At 48.9% G+C, this 21,135-nt stretch overlaps 1 protein-coding gene across 6 annotated transcripts in view; it reads right to left on the reverse strand.

Moving 5' to 3' along the window:
- Window positions 1-1,143: 1,143 nt before the first annotated feature.
- NF2 (NF2, moesin-ezrin-radixin like (MERLIN) tumor suppressor) overlaps window positions 1,144-21,135 on the reverse strand; it is a 76,256-nt gene continuing 56,264 nt past the window's right edge. For 5 of the 6 annotated variants that reach the window (XM_077307568.1, XM_077307566.1, XM_077307565.1 and 2 more), the window contains one exon: window positions 3,406-4,609. In XM_077307568.1, the coding sequence (XP_077163683.1) occupies window positions 4,559-4,609 (51 nt within the window). In that variant the 3' untranslated portion in view covers window positions 3,406-4,558. Of the gene's footprint in view, window positions 2,454-2,632; window positions 4,610-21,135 lie in introns of those variants that run through there. The other variant, XR_013226152.1, reaches the window with a different exon arrangement.

A 21,135-nucleotide genomic window follows, 5' to 3' on the forward strand; every position in this document is an offset into this window, starting at 1 on the left:
TGCAGAAGAGTGATTGATAGTGCAGCATAGTTCATCTCTACCTCTATCACACTGTGTCTTCCTTTCATCTTTTAAGGGTACAGAAGCCCTGCACCCCGATTTTACCTGGTTACAGCAAAGAAAAAAACCCACCACAGCCCACTTCTGGTTGTTCAAGCTATGGGACAGGTTGTGATTCAACCTGAAAAGGTTGAAAATGACTGCTATATCTCAACTCAGGGGCAAGTCACACATTATGAAACCCTCCTGTCCCACACATTTCCTGTTAAGAGATGCGGCTTGGGAGTTCTGTGCTCAGAACTTAATTCCCAGGAGTGCAGAGCCAAAATCCAGTTCAGGACCATGTTGTACAGGGTGAGGGGGCTGAAGCCTTCCCCCTCCCCGATGCTATTTTCCCCAAATCTGAAATTGCTCTTGGGAGCAGCAATTTGCCCTGTTGAGGTCTTTGTAAAGGGTAAGCCCTTTGGAAGACAGTACTTTGCAATGGAAACAGGGGGAGCCAAAACCCTTCAAGGAAAGGGTCTAAAACTAGACCCTTCTGCACTCCCAACCCCCATAATTGCAGCCTGCAGGGAAGAGAAACAGGATGAGGAGCACAGCTGATTGTCATTGGTGACCCAACAGGGCTGGATCTTACCCCCCTCACCCTGAAAGAGATGGGGACTCTGAGGTCCCTCTTGCAATCAGTTTTCCGTGTGATTCTCCCTCCCTCCTTCACAAGGCACTTGAAAGAGAATCAAAGCCCTACCAGTTGTGGTTGCAGAGCTAAAGAAGGCTAAATAACCCAGAACAGCCTGTTTCAATGTTTTAACAAGGCACACTCCCGGGATCGATTCCAAAAGGAACAAAACAAGTTAAAATCACCTCTGACTCATGGAAGTTCCTTGAATGCCTGAGTTGCACCACAACAGAGGAGGACGACGGCAGCTGCGTTCCGTGCCGGAGTTACAAAGAAGGCACGTGTCGGGTAGTGCTGGTTTGTTTGTTGATAGTTCACAGATGCTAACTTTGGCGTTCTAACACGGAAGACTCATCTTCCACAACGCAAAACACCTTTCCATGCCGAGTAATGACAGACTAAGCGAGGTTCTTTCGGGTCCCTTTAAAACGCCGCCTCCTAAGGAACACCATGACGTCTCTCTCTCTCTCTCCCCAAATCTTCAGAATTTTTATTAAACCGAAATGAGAAAACAATCGGTTATGCAGAACATATAACAATCCATGGAAACAGAAAGCAGGGTTTACCTGTACCAGGTGTTGTATAAGGAAAAATGATTACTGGGGTGGGGTGGTGGTGGGGAGGCTGCTTCAGCCATCTGAATTTCAGACATACTTACCCCAGAGAGTCAATACAGATGGGGACGTCAACAACAAAAAAAGTTCTGAGAAAACCCAACTACTACAACAAGCTGGGTCAAGGTTTACTGCATCAGCCCTTGGCTTGGGCCTCTGGGCCTGGCACCGAAGGGCAGTACATCAGTGGGGACTGCTGGGGACAAGACTGATCTGGAGATTATGCCACACCCAAGTCAAGGGCCCTGCTCTGTAACACAGTTCAGGCTTTAGGCAGCATCGGCAGATTACCCTTGTGTCATGAGATCGCATCTTTTGCAAATAGGAGGGCCAGTTGGTAGCATGGGTGTCAGAATTCTATATGGGCAGACAGAGGTTTTTGGCCCTCGTGGAGCAGAGCAGAAGGGCCTGTGGGCCTGGGCCTGGCAGAGAATCCAGACTGCAAGCCTACCTCCTACTTCGGCACTGTGTTATTTTCTGCAGCCTGGTTGCAAGGACTAGAGGCAAACCCAAACCGAGGTGCAAGGGGCACCCCAGGCATGTCTCCACGCTCACAGTTTGATCTGTGGTGCAGTGACTGAAAAGCAGCCAGCCACTGAGTTATCTGATGGGAAGATGCGTATATATAAACGTGTATGAGCACCCCACCCGGGAACAATGCTGTAGCCTCCTTGCAATGGTGTGCCAGCAAGTATGCACCCCCTTCCTTCAAAACGAAGGCATAAAGCGTACAAGCACTCCGTGGGGGTGGTGGGAGGGGGGAAGCACTCTGCAGCTCCTCCCTGACAAAAGATAAGGCACAGAGCAAGCCTGGTTTCCAGGCCCGCTTCTGAAACCGCTTTGAAGGCACAACGCTGGGGAGCCCTGGCGTAATAACAAGGTCCTGTGACTTCTGGAGTTATCCAAACTCAATCTGGTTTCAATCACAACGCTGAGAAATTATCGACAGCAAAAAAAAAAGGAACAGCTTTATATGCTGCTAAAACGTAAAGGTAAATTAGGCACAAGTGCCATCCGAAAGGCCTGGATAAAATTCCAATTGTTTAACTTTTAAGTGATAGGGGCCGGATTGACAGGAAGTGGAGGACAGCGGGAGGGGGACCGTCAGAGTCTGAACTCAGAAAGTTGTGGTCTTGAGCAGGGGTAGTCAACCTGTGGTCCTCCAGATGTTCATGGACTGCAATTCCCATGAGCCCCTGCCAGCGAACGCTGGCAGGGGCTCGTGGGAATTGTAGTCCATGAACATCTGGAGGACCACAGGTTGACTACCCCTGGTCTTGAGGAAAGCATTTTACAGACTGAGCCACCTCAGCTGTCTTGATGCTTATTGCCTGTGGACCGGGGGAGGGAGGGAGACAGCCTGGCAGCCTTGGCCCAGTTAAGACTAGCCAGACATCAGTTCAGTAACACCCAAAGCCACCCATCTTGGACAATGTCAACTAGGCCAACTGCAAGTTTTGTGGCTTTCTCAGACGGGGACAGGTTTACTGAGCTGAGGATTCAAGGCATGCAGGGAGAGAACGTGAAGGGGTGGGGGAAACACCAGCACTGAAGATGTCAGTTTTACAATTAACGGGCATCCAAAAGCAGCTCTGAGAACCCAGTTAAGATGCAGATGGCAACATCGATCACTGCTGGGGGTCGAATTCCCTTCACCTGAAAGGCCCATCTCCTCCGCCATCCACTTTGAAGCCCTGCTTACGTTCCTGGGCTGGCTGAGGCAGAAGCAGAGTCAAAGGCTGAATCAGGCAATGGTCTGAAGGGATCCTAGATGGATCATCTGACCACAGCAGACCACTCTTGGCAACCAGATTCAAACCATGCGTGGGCCAATGTCAGCTGAAGAGTGGCGCTTCTATCCAGAATTTTTCCACATCTTTTGCTAATAACTGCATCCCTCTGCTAAGCTTTTACAGACAGGTTAGAAGGCCGCTGAGCTACACAGCACTGCATTTACGGGAGTGGCAGTGGAAGAAATTGCTGCTGGGATTTCGGTGCTAACCATATAGCTCCAAACCTTACCGAAACTCTACCCAGGGTTCCTACAGCTTCTGGCTCTTGACAACTGTATGGGCTGGAAGCTAGAAAGTCATCTCAGACTTTCTAAATCTAAAATCTAAGATTTTAAAAAGAGAAGAGTCTTGGGATTTTCTTTTAATGACAAAAGTTTTTTTTTTAATGCTCGGGTATGAAGGGGGGGGGAGCATCTCACCGTTGTTCAGGCTTAGAGTGCTGCATGGCTAAACGTTTCAGGCAGCTTAAAAACAGCCATATTGTGCTTTCTAAAAAATTAATGAAATCAAGCTTCCAGCTCTGGTGGCTGGGCAGGGAGGGGGGAAAAAAGACATGCCAACATAAATCTGTCAAAGGTCAAGATCCATAGAGGACTGGAGTGTGAGGGGCAGACCTTCCAGGAGTTGTTGCTCAAGGTCTGTGTGTACAAACAGATACATTCGCTATCCTGCGCAGGGCCTTGTCTGAATCCTGGAGCCTCCAAAATCCCAATCCCTCGTACTTTCTCCCTTCTTCCTTGCCTGCTCCGGTCCCAGTCCATCCATTTTTTTAAAAAAGCAAAATCCTAAAACAGCAAACTGCAAAAGTAAAAACTGTAGCCCCGTCCCCCAAGCACCAAATTCACTGCAGATTTTTGTCTGAGTAAAATACAAACCGAGACGGGGCTCCTTCAAAGTTCACCACTCCTCGAACTGGCTCGAGGAGGAGGGTGAGGGTCCGGGAAAGAGGTCAGAGCGCTCCCGGTTCGGACGCTGGCACAGTCCAGCGAGGATCCCTGGTTCAGCTTTTCGTCTTGTCGCGCAAGCGCCGGGAATGCGCGCCGGGTTTTCAGCGAGAGCTGCAGACAGCTAAACGCAGAGGTTAAAAATCTGTACAAGCAAAAGGCCGCCCCTCTCTGCCTGCAGGGGGAAGCATCATTCACAGCGCTCCTACGGAGGGCCAGAAAGGGGGGGGGAGCATCCTGGGATGCCCAGTTGTCTTGGGAAGGGGATACAAGGGACGGTCCATACAAACGCTTTTAAAAGGCTAAAAGATATATCACGGCTGTGTGTTATACAAAGGGGATTAAAAACTACAGGGTACTAAGCTAAAGAGCGTCATGCCGGACTCCTGGTGCAGCGGGAAGCCCAAATCCGCTGTGCGTGAAGAAGGTCCCGATCCAGGTGGCAACCGGGCATGGGTCGCAGCCGAGTCCGCAGACGGGTTCCACCGAGGGTGATCGGGCTCTGTAGCGAAAGGGCTGGCTCGCCCCCTACAGCTCTTCGAAGAAGGCCACGCGGGACTTTGTGCTTTGCAGGGTGAGCTGAGGAAGGGGGAAGATAAAAAAGAGAGACAGGCATAAAGTCAACACGGTTGCTAGGATCGCCTCACTTGCGGTTCGGCTTATCTTAGGAGGAGGTGGCCCTGAAAAGCAGCGAACAGCCCCCTCCCCTGTGCTTGCTGAAGTCGGTAAGGAACGGGAAAGATTTGGGGCCTCTCTTCATCATGCTCCCCTTTCACGTCAAGGAGGAGTGTGCATTCGGACCGCTCAGGGCATTACTGTGCATAACAGCGTCCGCATACATTTGTGCAGTAATCCTTAGGAAACCACGGCAGCCCATACCAGAGAAAGATGTAGAGACGTCTTCCGCACAACTGATTTGGCTGAGATCTCTGCTAGTTTCCGTGTGGGACTAAATCCCGCTTTCACACAGAATCTGGACTGGTCCATGGCAGTCCCAGGCCTGGCCCAACGGCGGCCCTCAGTTGCCCCACGGCAAGGGAACGTGGAGAAATCCATGCTCCCTCTTTTGTGTTATGTCAGGGCTGGGCCGTATATAAAGGGGAAAACTGGACCATCTCCAGTCAGGGTATTCCTCCCCCTTCCCCTCCCTGAGCGACACTTCCGTCATCTACCCCCCACAACCTTTTAAAATGTACGATCAAATGACCATGTGATTCCAAAGTAATGAAACAGCAATCCCCTCCACACACCACCATATTTCTCTTTCCTTCTTTCTCTTTGTTCTTGGCTTTCACCGAGATCGGGGGCAGTCTGCATGCACATGTGAGTTCTGCATTACAACACGATCATGTTAAGTTTTAAAAATAAAATTATTTCAGGCGGGGGGGGGCTCAAATGAGACAAATGTTTTGCCTTGTGACAATGGCAGGAAAAATCGGGGGGAAGTCTTGACTTTTTGTCCCTCAGCTATCCCGTACATATACAAAGGGGTGGCAAACGGGGGGGGGGGGAGCGGGGCTGTGTGGTTGTCACACAGGAGAGGCAGCCCATGGCAAAATACCAGGAAGCAATGTGGCATAACAGCTGGGTGAGTCCTCCGTGCGGAACACATCTAACTTGCCAAGGCCACTAAGGGGTGAAATCGGAACTGCAGCCTTTCGGTCCACAGCTCAATTGCTTAGCCAGAATTCCACAGTACCTCTTACTGTATAAAATACAGGAGAATCTTATTAAATAACAAGAAGGTCCTGTCCTCCTCTTCTCTTGAGACTAGAAAGTCTGCTACCCAGAAGACAGGGCCAAAGTTAGCACTGGGCCAAAGTTAGCACTGGGGCTGATCCCCAGACTATCTGTGCGCACCCAGCCCTCCAACTGTCCTTGGTCAAGCAGATAGGGATGTATGACTAGCCGTTAACACACAGAACACAGCGTTTGAGGATTCGTCTGCTCCGCTCTAATCTGAAAGCCTAAGGAAGACTAGGTGATTTTGCCTCCTGTTTCCCCATCAAGCTAGAAAATCAGAGGCTCTAGCCTCTAATGTGGCTCGGAGCCAGGAGGAACACCATGGCGGCCACCAAGGTTCAAACGACCCCTGCAGAACTTCCAGTGCCATCGAGCGGGCTTGGATCTCCGAGTGTGTTTGCCACCCCTGGCTTCTTCTTCTGTGTCTGGCTTATCGTGCTGTCTAAGAGAAAATGAGTCACCAAAGGAAGAAAGGGAGGGAGAGAGAGAAAGAGAGAGGGAGAGAGAGAAGCACTGAAATATGTATGATAATGGAGAGGGGATGACAAGAGAACACACTTCCACTGGGATTTTAACAGGAATACCAGAGAATCTGAGTTGTAAAGCCACTCTCCAATCTGCCCACCAAGTGGGCTGACCGTCTTGGCGCCAGAGGCATGTGGACAGCCGCCTACTCCGTCCTCCTCCCCTCTTAGTCATGCGGGAGGAATGGCCTCCACACATGGACCCCGCCAGGGAGACTCCTCACTCTGCCCCGCTCTGCTCATTAATAAGACATCTCCCCCCGGCCCTGATCTACCAGCAGAAAAGCGGAGCAGGAAAATGCCGCTGCCGTCTTCCGGGGGAGGGTGTCATTTGTATGGACACAGATAGATTCCCCCTGCCCATCTACCCCAGCAGAGAACATCACAGTGAACTCTTCCTCTGTTAGCTTCCCAAGAAGAAAGGAGGTGACAAAGATTCCCCGGACTCCTTCCAACCTTCCTGGCTGCCCAATAGGAGTGGGAAAAGATGAGACTGGTTTTCTCCACTCCCTCACCAAGTTCTTAGCAGGGAGCGGGGGAATCTCCCATCGCTTAGATCTGTAATCACAGCTGCAGCAGTCCCAGATTGCTTGTTTCTTGGGGACCAAAATCCAAAGGGTCTTGAACGGAACAGAAACTAAAGGAATTCCATCTAAACATCCGGAAGAAGTTCCTGACAGTTAGAGCGGTTCCTCAGTGGAACAGGCTTCCTTGGGACGTGGTGGGTTCTCCATCTTTGGAAATTGTTAAACAGAGGCTGGATAGCCATCTGACGGAGAGGCTGATTCTGTGAAGGCTCTAGGGGGGTGGCAGGTGACAGTGGATGGGGTTGTGAGTGTCCCGCATAGTGCAGGGGGTTGGACTAGATGACCCATGAGGTCCCTTCCAGCTCTATGATTCTATGAATCCTGCATTCTGCAGGGGGTTGGACTAGATGACCCTGGAAGCCCCTTCCAACACTATCATTCGATGTGTCAAAGACTCCACTTTTACTAGCATAACAGAACAGCACCAACAGCCAAATGCAGTACCTTTAAGGAGTTGGAAGGATTTCGGCAATCTGATCAGCTACAGAATCCTTTATGGCAAGTGGACCAAGGTGTGCATCTGCTGTAAGCATCTTTGTTTAAAGGGGATGCCTTCCATTGGCCTTTCCCCTTTAGAGGCAGGGAAGAGTGAACAATACATGACTGAAGATTTTGCTTCAGGTTGTCCGGGGTAGACTTTGCTAGATTTCTGAAGGTGTCATGCTTGCTTTTCCACTGACAACTAATTAATTGTGTTTTCACTCCGTCCCATCCCCAAGGGCAAGTGGTAACGCTTATAACTCAATAAAATAAGACACCAAATAAATGCAGCTTAATAAAATGACATCATGCCTGGTTAACTCCGGCTACCGACAGCTCCTCACACCCACATGGAAGGCATCCCAACTCAAGCATGAAGGAGCCGAAAAGAGAGAATTCCACAACCATTGGCCAAATGCATGTTTATCCAAGCCCCTTTGCATGGTCCTGGTACATGGAGAGAGTCCACAAGAAGATGCCTGTCAGCAATCCCAACATTCAATGATAAGAAAACAGGAGCTGACAGTGCTGTCTTACTCTTGTTCAATGAAGCCAGGTTTACCCACCACCGGCTCCAAATACATCAACCAATATTTTGAGATATAACTATACACAAATGGAGGAGAGGGGGGGAGTGAATTTCAGTCTGTCACTTTTCTTGGCCAGGTTTCTAGAACTTGCAACAACTTGGAAATCTTAGAAAACTGAATGCAAAGAGATCTTGATGCCAAATCATGCGGAAGGGCTCTGCGGCCTCCGGCTGCTGGACAGACAGGCAAGCTGATTGGAGGAGGAGGCACTCAGGGGCGGGACAGCGACCCTGAATGGGTGTTAAGTGCTGAGTGGCACTTAAGCCATGAGACGCGCTCCTCCTCCAAGGCCTTACCAGAAATATATAGTGGAACAGGTAAATAAATACTGTCTCTGAACATGGATGTTTCATCTAACTATCCGGGTCAATAGCCACTGATGGACCTACCTCTCCATCTAAGGCAGTGGCCTCCACCATGTATTATGGTTATGAATTCCCATGACACAAGAGCTACTTTAAGACATTCAACCCACATATTGCAGCTTCTGCAAGAGGATGCTGGCCAGCTTGCAAGTCCAAAGAATTCCCTTAAGAGATTCTCCCAGTTTCCTCTGTACAGAACCACAGTTTCGCGGCACTTAGGAAGAAGCCTTGGCAGTTAACCTGGTCTGGACTTTCTGGCGCAAACACACCCTAAGTCCCATCAGGGCAGAGGGGACATCCCACCTGCAAGTGAATTAGCAAGTTATTTATTAGAAGCCCAGCAGGCATAGGGAAAAATTCAGCCCCCCCGACACGAAAGGCGACAGAATGTGCTTGCAACGCTGCGGGAAGGGGAAAGGGAAGCGAAACAGCGATGGGCCTTCTGAGATAATTATCCTATTTGATTACAGCCTGTGTAATAGGCGTCCTGGGACAAATTATGCCTCCTGGATTAGCAAATGAGGATTAGTAAATGAAAGGAGCATTGTTAATTGGGAACGGTTTCCGTGCAGAGAAACTAAGCAAGGAGCAACGGCGGTCAAGAGTCAAGGCGTTTTGTGGAGACGGATCACCTTCCCAGAAATATCCAGCCCCGTAACTTGAGCTCCTCTAGCCTTCCTCCCGACCTCTCTGCCTTGCGAGTCTTTTGCTCACCGATTCCTCACAGCCACCAGCTCCGCTAGGAAAGCCTGGACGGGAGAGGAAGGTAATGCAGAGGCTTAATGCCCTCTGCTGGAATCTATCCAGTGGCTGCCTTGGACAACTCAGCCAGTGGCTGCCCATTCTTCTTGTTCTGTGTGCGACACACTTCCCAGGACGCCTACAATTTGAGCCACTTAAGGAGACAGCCAAAGGTCTGGAAGGGAACAGAACGGTGTCATACTAAGATTCTGGGCAGTGCTTGAGAGATCAAGCGTAATCAAAAGCTCTCGGAATTGGCCCAATCAAGAAACAGGCAGCTTCTGGGGACGCCGGGGGAGGAGGGGGAAGTTTATTGATGTCCAGCAGGAACTTAAGTCCGTCTTTTATGCACGAGACCTCAATCAGGAAGTGATTTACCCCACCCACTGGATGGCTTACTGCGAGAACTAGCCTTACCGTCAAAGCTGTCCATATTCAACCTGGAAAAACAAAACAACAACAACAAAAGAAGAACAATTCTGTAGACAAGAAGAAGAGTTGGTTCTTATATGCCGCTTTTCTCTATTGGAAGGAGTCTCAAAGCGGCTTACATTTGCCTTCCCTTTCCTCTCCCCACAACAGACACCCTGTGAGGGAGGTGAGACTGAGAGAGCCCTGATGTTACTGAAGAAGGTCGGTTCTTAGATGCTGCTTTTCTCTATCTGAAGGATTCTCAGAGAGGCTTACAGTCACCTTCCCGTTCCTCTCCCCACAACAGGCACCCTGTGAGGGAGGTGAGGCTAAGAGCTGAAGGTCACCCAGCCGGTTGCATGTGGGGGCCCTGGGTGGGCCTCTGCTTCCCCACCATATTCTGCATGATTATGCCACTTCTGGGATTTCTCAAGGAATGTTTCAGGGGTTTCTCAATGGTAGAAAAGTTGACAAAGGCTGAGTTAAAGGCTCCAGAAGAAATCTGGAGCTTAAATGGGAACCAGCAGTCAGGAGGCGGGATGGGTATTTCCAGAGTTCAGAAAATGGACCACCCTCGTCCAACACGGATTCTCCAAATTTCCTTAATTAAGCCAGGGGACTACGGAATAGGCCATCCTTTGTTGTCAAGGGTCCAAGCAGAAGAGAGTCAAGTTGGCACACCAAAACATGGCTGTGGCAACAAGAGTAGCCTACTGTTGTTATCCTGCCTCTTTGCCAGAAAGCCCAGGGCATCTTACATGGCTCTCCACTCTTCACCTTTATCCTCAGAACAATCCTCCTGTGATACAAGTTTAGCCTAAGAGAGGGTGACTGGCCCAAGGTGACTTCATCACTGAGTCAGGATGTGAAGCTGGGTCTCCCCAGTCCTCGTCTGACAGAAAGCCAACAAGAAAGGGCACAAATGGCAAGAGAGTCCATCACAAAGCCAGCCAAAGTACACAGTGTTCATCCTTCCCAAATCCAAAAATCAACGGAAAAGGCTCTGCAGCTGTCACGTAATTCTCCAAGAGCACTCTACAGTCTTCTGGGAGAGCAAGAATACTGACAAACGGAGCTGCCTTCAGTTCTAGGAAATGAAATTTCAGGCCACACACATTGCATATATGGGGGCTACATGGGGGCTGTGCAAGGGCTGTAGTAAAGATGGCTGAAAAGGGCTAAAAGTTCAGGTACTTTAAGGCCCATCCCCTAGTAGGGTTACCTCACTGCACGATTAACCTCCACCTGCAAACCGAAACTAGAAACACCCTGGCGAACACCTGTCAAATAACCCCAGTTGACTGTGCGAATCCAATTCAGTGGAAATCTTTGGACTGGGACCAAGCTGGAATCGAATGCACAATCAACCACAAAGGTCACTGGATGTCCTTGAGCTAGACACAAAACTCTCATCTAACTGAAAGCCAGCTTGGTGTTGTGGTTCAGAGCAATGGCTTCTAATCTGAAAAACTGGGTTTGATTCCCCGCTTCTCTGCATGCAGACAGTTTGGGATGATCTTGGGACAGTCAGAGTTCTCCCAGAGCTCTCTCAGCTCTACCTACCTCACAGGGTGTTTGTTGTAGGGTCGAGGAAAAGAAGGCGATTTTAAGCCACTTTGAGACGACTTTAGGGAGTAAAAAGCGGGTTACAAAAAACAGCTCTTTTCTTCTAACCTGCTTCTTCCCATCCTGAACTTCTTAGAAAGGTGTAGGATGCAATGAATAGTGACTTTAGAATCACAGAATCATAGAGTTGGAAGGGGCCATACAGGCCATCTAGTCCAACCCCCTGCTCAACGCAGGGTCAGCCCTAAGCATCCTAAAGCAACTGGAAAAAAAGCAACTGGAAAAAAACAAAACCCAAGGTCAAAAGCCGACCTGACTCATGGGGAATAATTCCAAATATGCTCACCATCTTTTGAATGGGGATACTTTCCCCTATCTCCTTGAAATATATCATATTAATTAACCAATCCAAAAGTGTTATGACAACATAAAAGAAGCCAAGCAAGACCAAACAAAGCTATCAATGAAAATAAATGACCCAAATCTCAACCTGATAAAATATGCTGTGTTCATACCCACCCTCCAGATACATGTTTGGCAAAGCTTCAGTGGCGTCTCAAGTGGATACTGATCAACAGCAGGTGTGGCTCCTCCCATATCTCCAAAGAGGGAGAACATCTTTCCTGACCCCAAGAGATACTCGAGAGCAATTCCAACACCTTTGACTGAGGGTGGCAAGGTATTTATTTATCCAGACATTGTTTATCCCGCCTGTTCTTGTGGCTCAGGCAATCTTACAGTAAGAGTTTAAAGGCGTTTCCAATAAAAAGTCCAAAATAACCCCCAAATCTCCCCCTCTCCCCCTTAAAAGATGCCAAACCCCATGAGAGCCGTGAGAAACAAGCAAGGCTTGCAGTGCCCCCTGAAGATCGCCCAGGAGGGGGCTCCCTTCACCCCCTCACCAAGTTCATTGCACTGAGCAGGAAACATGATGTTTCACCTAACCTGCTTCTTGCAATCCTGAACTTCAATGCCTGACAGGTCATCCCATGTGGTAGGATAGGACCAAGCCCTATGAAGATAGGTTGAGGGACTTGGGAATGTTCAGCCTGGAGAAAAGGAGGTTGAGAGAGGACATGATAGCCCTCTTTAAGTATTTGAAAGGTTGTCACTTGGAGGAGGGCAGGATGCTGTTCCCATTGGCTGCAGAGGAAAGGACACACAGTAATGGGTTTAAACTTCAAGTACAACGATATAGGCTAGATATCAGGGGGGGAAATGTTCACAGTCAGAGTAGTTCAGCAGTAGAATAGGCTGCCTAAGGAGGTAGTGAGCTCCCCCTCACTGGCCGTCTTCAAGCAAAGGTTGGATACACACTTTTCTTGGATGCTTTAGGATGCTTAGGGCTGATCCTGCGTTGAGCAGGGGGTTGGACTAGATGGCCGGTATGGCCCCTTCCAACTCTATGATTCTGTGATTCTGAAGACTGCAATTAGCACATAGGGACTTATCATTGTCCATCATCTTTAATCTCTAGACCAGTGGCCCCCAACCCCCGGTCCGGGGACCGGGACCGGTCCGTGAATCAGTCGGTACCGGGCCACGGCTCCTCCTCGTCCTCCTCCCCAGCTGCTGCCTCGGGGGCTGCCCTGCTATTCTGCCGTCGGCTCACCTCTGGTGCTCTCCAGCAGCCGCCATGGCTGGGGCTCACCCTTGGCATGGCACTGTGCAGCTGATGCTGGCAGCACCCCCCAGTGGGCGAATCAGATGCAGCCGACAGAGACACTCCCGGACACCAAGCCAACCTGCTTTTCAAACGGACCCCGGCTCTTCAACTGCTCTGAAAAAAGACAACTCCACTCCATCTAGGACAAGTGGATTCGATCCCTCTGGAGTGCACCCCTCCCGGCTAGCATTGCTTCTGTTTTGTCCGGATTCAGCTTCAGCTGCACGGAAGTCTATTTCTAGGGTGCTTAGAAGGGTTGAATTTTGTCTAAGGGGGATCTGGCCAGCGGCCCATTTTACTGCAACATACTGCGAGTCGATATGTGCGATGACTCCCAACGGCCCAAGGCACAATCTCCCAAATTAGGGAGCTTCCACCCAACGCGGGGGCTGACCCACATCTCTCATCCAGCTGCTTCTTCACATCCAATTAAAGCCAGCAGCGTGCAAATGGTCTCCACCACCACCACCAACGGAGGAATTAAGTTTGCTCTTGACTGAGCAGGCTGCCACTTTCCCTCTCCGATCCTGCAGGGAGCACTTGCTCTGAAAACAGCAAGAGATTAAATCAGGGGTAGTCAAACTGCGGCCCTCCAGATGTCCATGGACTACAATTCCCAGGAGCCCTTGCCAGCATTCGCTGGCGAATGCTGGCAAGGGCTCCTGGGAATTGTAGTCCATGGACATCTGGAGGGCCGCAGTTTGACTACCCCTGGATTAAATGCTCTGGCCCTGGAAAGGGGAGGAGCCCCCAGCAGCTGCTGCCTGCACTTATTTGGCTTCCCCAGCCATTCTGACATCAGCGCAAAAGGCTCAGGTGAATACGCTTTTGGTCCTGCCTAGCGTTTCACCTGTCACCCTGCCTATGGTTTCTGACAGTCGCTGGGCTGGAGGGAAAAGCCAAAGCAGCTCTGAGCTCGCCACACGCTGACTGCATGCCGGCCGCGTACGGCTTGACAACAGCAGACACGTCCGGTCTAATGGAATGAAGATCTCGGTCCAAAAGAGTCTCATCGGGGGCCCCTGGAGAGGATGCTAGGTGGGCAAAGAGATCTTAGCCGGGGAGCCAGAAGGGCAACAGCAGCAGGATACAGCCAAGGGGAACCTCTCAAAACAGTTAACGTGTTAGTCCTTTGAAAAACAAGAAGCAGAATACTCTGCCCCGAGATAGTCCTCCAGCAAGAAATGTTGCCTGTAATTCTGGAAGCTACCAATTTCAGTTTTTCCTTGCAATCAGGCTAATCGATAGCCGCGGAAAACACAGATCTGTGGCCAGCACTACCCAGCTGTCTGCAAGGAAGGAGTGGTTTGGAGGCAAATGCCACCCGTTTCCATGGTTTTATTAGTCATTCTTTATCCAAATAACCTGGCCGTGAAAGATAAGGAGGCACTTCTCCCCATGGCCCCATGCCTGCCTCTCCTCCGGACACCCTCTTCCCAAGTAAAACACTGGATCAGCCACATGCTGCTACTCTTGTACAACCGGGGAGAGGGGGGGGTTGGAGTGGTAGGGGAAAAGTGTGTTTCTTTCCCCTTCGACAGCGATTGCGAGAGAAATGCGTGCGCAGCGAGATCATGCAAGCCAATCAGAGTGATTAGGGAGCAAATTACATTTTTGTCACAGAGAGAAAATTGATTACACAAGGCAGTATTGTGTGAAGATCTCCTTCGCGCAGGAAGGGAGGGAGAAGAAAAAGAACTCTACAGCGCGCCACCAGGACAAATCAAAAAGGGGACAAAAAAAAGGGGGGAGTCCATTAAGCTGCAGGGCTCTAGTGAGAATGGGATTGCAGGCCGTGGAAGGGAAAGCCTTGCTCCTCCGCACTGGGCTGCACCATTCCCCAGGGTGCCCACGTTATTTGATTTCAAACAACCAATAACTCCATTGCAGTCAAGGCCGTTTTACAGCAGCTAACTCAATAACTGCAGGCGCTGGACTTCTGCTAGCCTGGCAAAATTACCCGGAATTGAAATGAGACCACCAAATCCATTTCGACTCTCTTCACCAATAAAGCGGAGATTTAGGGGTGAGGACGGAGGAGAAAGACTTTCCCTTGCAAGCCAGAAGCTCCAGCTCAACTCTAGGCACCATGGAGCTTTGCTGATTCTTGCAGAACGGTCAACAGCAGGGGTAGTCAAACTGCGGCCCTCCAGATGTCCACGGACTACAAGTCCCATCATCCCCTGCCAGCATTCGCTGGCAGGGGCTCATGGGACTTGTAGTCCATGGACATCTGGAGGGCCGCAGTTTGACTATCCCTGGTCAAGAGTATCAGAAGCTGCTTGATTTTACTCACATAAAAGAGGAACCAAAAGGCTTGGTTATTTAAAAACCCTGACAGTTTTGGGAGGGATAATTTGAAGCAAAGAAGCGGCAGATAGGGACAGGGGCGAGCACACTCAGCCTCTGCACTCCCAAGTCATCCACTTCTTCAGGTAGCTTTAATTGTTTTTAAATTTGAAGTGGCCATCAGGGCTTTGTTGCAAAGGCGCACGTGCAATCTTCAGCGAGGCCCTCCGAAGAGGCTAACATTCATCATCTTTCTGTTATCTGGTGCCGCTACCATCACTTCGGATTTTAACAGCATGTCAAGTTAACGGCGTCTCCTTTACCTGCCTCTGCCCGGCTGCACAGAGAACATGTTTTGCATAAAGGAGGTCACCCCGACATCTTTGCGACTTCCTTTGAAGCCACTTTCAAGTCACTTTGCAAAGAAAACGTTTTGTTATTATTAATGCCCTGGCCGTTATAATTGGGAGTCAAATTTCTTGGGACGCTATTGAAATTCTGCATTCAGAAAACTGTTATGGACAAACCCGTGCACCCATTTCACCGTCTCTCTTTCCCGCTGGCGACACGACGCCTCCCCTCTTTCTCAAAATAGTTTACCTTGAACCAGGGCTTCAAAGGAAGCCGGGAAAGGATAATATTGAATAAGAAGATGGTTTGACATGCCAGAATGAATGCTGCTCAGTCTTCTCCGACCATATCTATCATCTTATTCTAACTCTTCCTAAGGCATCGAAACCATGACTAATAGACCTGCCAAAGGCCAGCAGTGTGGCCAGCAACAAATTATACATGGCTCTGTCCATCTCTTTTGAACGGGACATTAAGGCTTCAAAACCACACTTTCAGAAATACCAGTGGGCTTAGTGAGCAAGGCTACTATGGCATTGCTCAGCAGGAGAATTGTTGTTGTTATTATTTATTCAATTTTTATCCCGTCGCTGCCAGCAAGCTGTCTCGCGGTGGGTTACGGATAAAACCCTGATAAAAATACAATTAAACCCCATTAAAACAACAATTAAATCCCCTGGCGGTGCCAAATCCACAATCCCGATTGCTCACTGCTGTCTGATGTCAAGGGGTCCTCTTGTGCCAGCTCACGACACACAGGGATGGTTGGCTGGCGGAGACTTTACTGGTCTCTTGTTTTTGTTCTCTCAGTTATTCTCCTACTCGTCTACCATAGTTTACCGGGGGGGGGGGGGCTATCAAATCTTCCTGAACGGGCCTCAACCATAGACCCGGTGGAAGAGCTCCATCTTACAGGTCCTGTAGTATGCCGAAAGTTCCTGGAGGGCCCTCAGCTCTTCCAGGAGCTCATTCCACCAGGTCGGGGCCAGGACTGAAAAGGCCTTGGCCGAGGCCAGATGAACTTCCCTGGGGCCAGGGTTCACCAATAAGTTACTGCCCGCATAGCATAAGGCCCTGAGGGGGGCATAGGGCGACAGGCAGTCCCTCAGATATGTGGGTCCCGGACCGTGGAGGGCCTTGAAGGTTAAAACCAAAACCTTGAACCGGATCCGGGCCGCAACTGGCGACCAATGCAGCTGGCCTCAGCACCGGCTGGATATGGGCCCTCCAAGGTGTTCCAGTGAGGACCTTACCAGCTGCAGTCTGTACCAGCTGCAATTTCCAAGTCAGAGACAAGGGCAAGCCCGCATCTATGCTCAAACACTGCCCTATTCATGCCTAATCTACCAATGCAGACAGAGAGAGGTTTATTTATTCAAAACATTATGATTCCACTTCTCTTAAAAAAAAAAATCCACTGAAGACAGTTCACAGCATCTCATTAAAATAAATACCAATACAGTATGGGGGGGGGGGAACCCATCGTCGTGAAATATAAAACAAATTTGGACAGCTGCAAAGAGTAAAATACGATCCCACTCCAGGCTTTCTCAACCAGGGTTTCGTGCAACTCTGGGGTTTCTTGACAGCCCTGGAAGGGTTTCCCGAATGGTTGGGAGTCAATTACTTTTTAATATATTTTCTAAATTTGTTATTGGGTGATATGACCATATATGGTCATTTTGACCTCCCCGCCTCCCAAAATGGCCAATGATGGGCCTGGAGGGGGTGGTAACAAGAGTAACAATAACAATATAATAACAACAATAAACAGTGTAGAACGCTAGAATACTAGAAACATTGATTAACTCGTACTGAGGCCCAGTGGTTTGGCCGGCTCTGTAATGATTGTCGTTGGAGGGAAGCTTGGGGGGCCAGTGGGAAGCGGTGGCTCGGGTCACCCTCAACCAAATGCCTGGTAGAAGATCTCCCTTTTGCAGGTCCTGATCTGGGGTCTGATCTCCTCTGGGAGCTCGTTCCACCAGGTGGGGGCCAGGAATTTACAATTCTTAATTGGACCATTGTATCCAGTGGTACAAAAAGAGCCTTTTGTGGCACAGAGTGGTAAGGCAGCAGACATGCAGTCTGAAAGCTCTGCCCATGAGGCTGGGAGTTCGATCCCAGCAGCCGGCTCAAGGTTGACTCAGCCTTCCATCCTTCCGAGGTTGGTAAAATGAGTACCCAGCTTGCTGGGGGGTAAATGGTAATGACTGGGGAAATCACTAGCAAACCACCCTGTATTGAATCTGCCATGAAAACGCTAGAGGGCGTCACCCCAAGGGTCAGACATGACCCAGTGCTTGCACGAGGGATACCTTTACCTTTTATCCAGTGGTAGGATTCCCAAACAAAATATAGCTTTGCACTCTGGATGCAAGTTTCCGGCTGCAAAACATGGTTCGCGCTACATTCAAGGTCACTGATCAACTCCAAGGATATAAGTGTGGCGTGAGCACACCAGCAAAGTGCTCATTCATACAGCACCAAACCACAGTTTGGCATTATATCTGAAGTCCACCACTCACAGGACCACGTAGGTGCATGCATTGCAAAACCCATGCTGTTTCTGCAACGGGGAGAGAGGGGAAAAAAACCCAAAGTCTGAAGCAAATCTGTGTCCTTCTGCCAAGCATTCTTTACGGAATCATCAAATGGCCAAAAAGACAACACAGAGAGACTCGAGACAACACTTCATCCTTTGCATTTTAACACCGAGCCAAAGCAGCTATGCTTCCTGAAGCTCAGCCAGCAGGAATTAGTGGAGCCAGCATGCTAGATGGGAAAGAAATCAGTTTCCAGAAGAGATGCCTGCGCTGGGCCCACAGAGCTCATAAAAAAGGATTAGCATGTTAACCACATAATTAAACATGAAAAAACCTAGCAGACTCCTTCCACGGTCGAGGGGAAAACCCAGAGGTCACGAAAATAGCACATGGCATAGCAAGACTTAATTACAGAAGGGTCTCTAGCCAGGTTAGAGGTTCTGTAGATCTGACCGAAACGGAAAGGTTTCCCTTTCATTCCAACTCGGTTTGGCTGTTTTCAGAGCTGGATTTCCCCCAAACACTTAGATTCACAAATGGGAGAGCCAACTACGAAGTCTCATTATATTATCCTCCCTATGTGCTTAGAGGTCTCTCTCGAAATACCAGACTAATACTCTCCCACCTCCCCCCCCCCCCCCCGCCAAAGCTCTATCAGTTATAATTCTTGACTTGCATCCACAGTCAAAATAAATATACAGGTTAGTGCATTTGTTCACATTCATCCTTGTTACTTCTGCCATTTTCACATTCCTCTGCAATTCCCAATGGCAAATTTTTGACTGTATTAGGGCAGAGGCCAGTCCCCAATTTGTTCTATAACTCTCTAAAACGCCATATGCCCCGATGGTTAACTGGCTTCCATGCCACCTAAGCCTTTAACCAAATTTTTCAGAGGTTTTAAAAAATAAAATCAACTCCCTCAAGTTCTTCCCCCCACCCTTTAGCCAGAGGAACAAACCGGAAAAAGTGCAAGACCAGCAAGCTAAGGGGTTTTTTTTATATTAGGTAACTGCTGTCTAAATGAACAGAGAAAGCTTCAGATATTATACAATTTGTGTCACTTAAACTTTAGTCAAGATGAACAAGCCCAAATGGTCGGTTCAACTCACATAAAATAGCTAAATCTCATTACTCCTTGCCGAACCGAGTGCCAGGAGAGAAGCAGGAAATCTTTAGGGCTAATGGTGGTGCTGTGAGCTTTGTAGATGCTCTCTTTAGACAAAGAGGCAAGTTTTAAAAACCATCGCTTTGATTTGTGCAGCTCAGAGAAGGAGACAGATTATGCAGGGAAAAAAGAAAAATGGAGATACTGCAAAAGAAATTCAACGTGGCATTCTGTAAAACCAGGAATGTGGACTTTTGAGCTGCTTTGGATCAGGGGTAGTCAACCTGTTGTCCTCCAGATGTTCATGGACTACAATTCCCATGAGCCCCTGCCAGCTTGCTGGCAGGGGCTCATGGGAATTGTAGTCCATGAACATCTGGAGGACCGCAAGTTGACTACCCCTGCTTTAGATCACAGATTGGAAAGCAGCAAATAACTTCAAAATATTTTCTGTAACCCGCAGCAAGACGCTTTATGAGAGCGTTGGGTAAGAAATCTAATAAATAAATATATATTTTTAAAAATCTACTGATTTCCATCCACGGATATCAGAGTGTGTTGCAAAGCCCAAAAATCCAGTCCAATCTAATAAGAATCCATAATTTTCAACCCGCTAAGAGGAAGGCACAACTGCCACACAACCAGTGACAACCCCATGACGTGAGCTACCTGAGCTGGCTTTTTAGCAAGGGCTCTGCAGCAAGGTTGCAAGTAGACTGCAATTCCACCCGGGGTCGGAAAAATACAGACACACACAAGAGAATGGTAAGCAACAAGGAAATATATTTTTTGAGACTCTCAGCTTTCCTGGATTTAAAAAGTTAATGGTTGCCAGGGATTTGGGTGTGACCTTTGAGGCCTCCCTTTCTATGGAGGCTCAGGTCACGAAAGTAGCCCGAATGGCGTTTTTTCATTTGCGCCAAGTGAGGTTACTAGCGCACTACCAGCCCCTAGAACACTTGGCTACAATGATCCATGCAATGGTCACCTCCAGATTAGACTTTTATAACTCACTCTATGCAGGCCTGCCCTTGGCTTTGATCCGGAAATGACAGCTGGTACAAAATGCAGCTGCAAGGGTCCTCACTGGGACATCCTGGAGGGACCATATTCAGCCGGTCCTGCGTCATCTGCACTGGTTACCAGTCTGTTTCCGGATTAAGTTTAAGGTATTGGTTTTAACCTTTAAGGCTATATGTGGCCTGGGTCCTACCTATCTGTGGGACCGCTTATCTGTTTATGCCCCGCAGGGCACTTTGCTCTGCGGGTATGAATTTACTGGTTGTCCCGGGCCCCCAGGACGTCTGCCTAGCCTCAACCCAGCTGGCTGCACGTTGGGGAGTGCAGAATCAAACCCGGCTCGCCAGATTAGAATTCCACGATCCTACCCACTACACCAAGCTGGCAGGGAGAAAGAAACCATGCCACCTCAAAAAGTGTAACTTCAACTAGGTGGTGATTCCTTCATATCACAGAGCAGATGATGCCGGTCTCTCCCCCCCCCCCCCCACTTCAGTGTTTCAGCTTGACTGGGGAAAAACAACTCATGAGAAAACCCCAGGGAAGAGTGTGACATCATCCCTTTCTGAAATTAAGCAGCCTTACCTGCCACAGGTGGGTCACATAAGGGTCCAAAGAGCACAAGCCCAATTCAAGCAATCTCTCACTCCCTACCCGCTCATGAGAGGGAAAAGTATGCTAATTGTTGCTAGTTTTTCTGCTCAGTAGTCACACTGCTATTACTCTATACCTCTATACTTTGTCACTACCCTTTTTTGTCACTGTTTTTGCTGCTGCCACCAAAATTTACTATTATCCTTATTTTAATGATGACAAGTTGAATTGTTTACTCTTCCGTCTGCAGCCTCACAAAACTTTTGTCTGAGTGGGTGTCCTGGAAATAATTAAAATAAATGAATGTGTGTGTTACAGAGAGAAGAGACACCTGTCTGACTCTGCACCATGTGAGGAAGATAACCACATGGTAAGTATATGAACAAAGGAGTATCTAAAGGAGTATCCCCAAAAGGCTTGTGCTTAATAAGATGGGTTTCCAATTAAGGACAAATGGTAGGGCAATTGTAAACTGAATTGTTTACAATTCAATTGTAAATTGAATCCTGGATCAGGCTTTAGGTCTT

The sequence above is a fragment of the Paroedura picta genome, chromosome 13 (assembly GCF_049243985.1).
Source record: "Paroedura picta isolate Pp20150507F chromosome 13, Ppicta_v3.0, whole genome shotgun sequence".
Lineage (NCBI taxonomy): Eukaryota > Metazoa > Chordata > Lepidosauria > Squamata > Gekkonidae > Paroedura > Paroedura picta.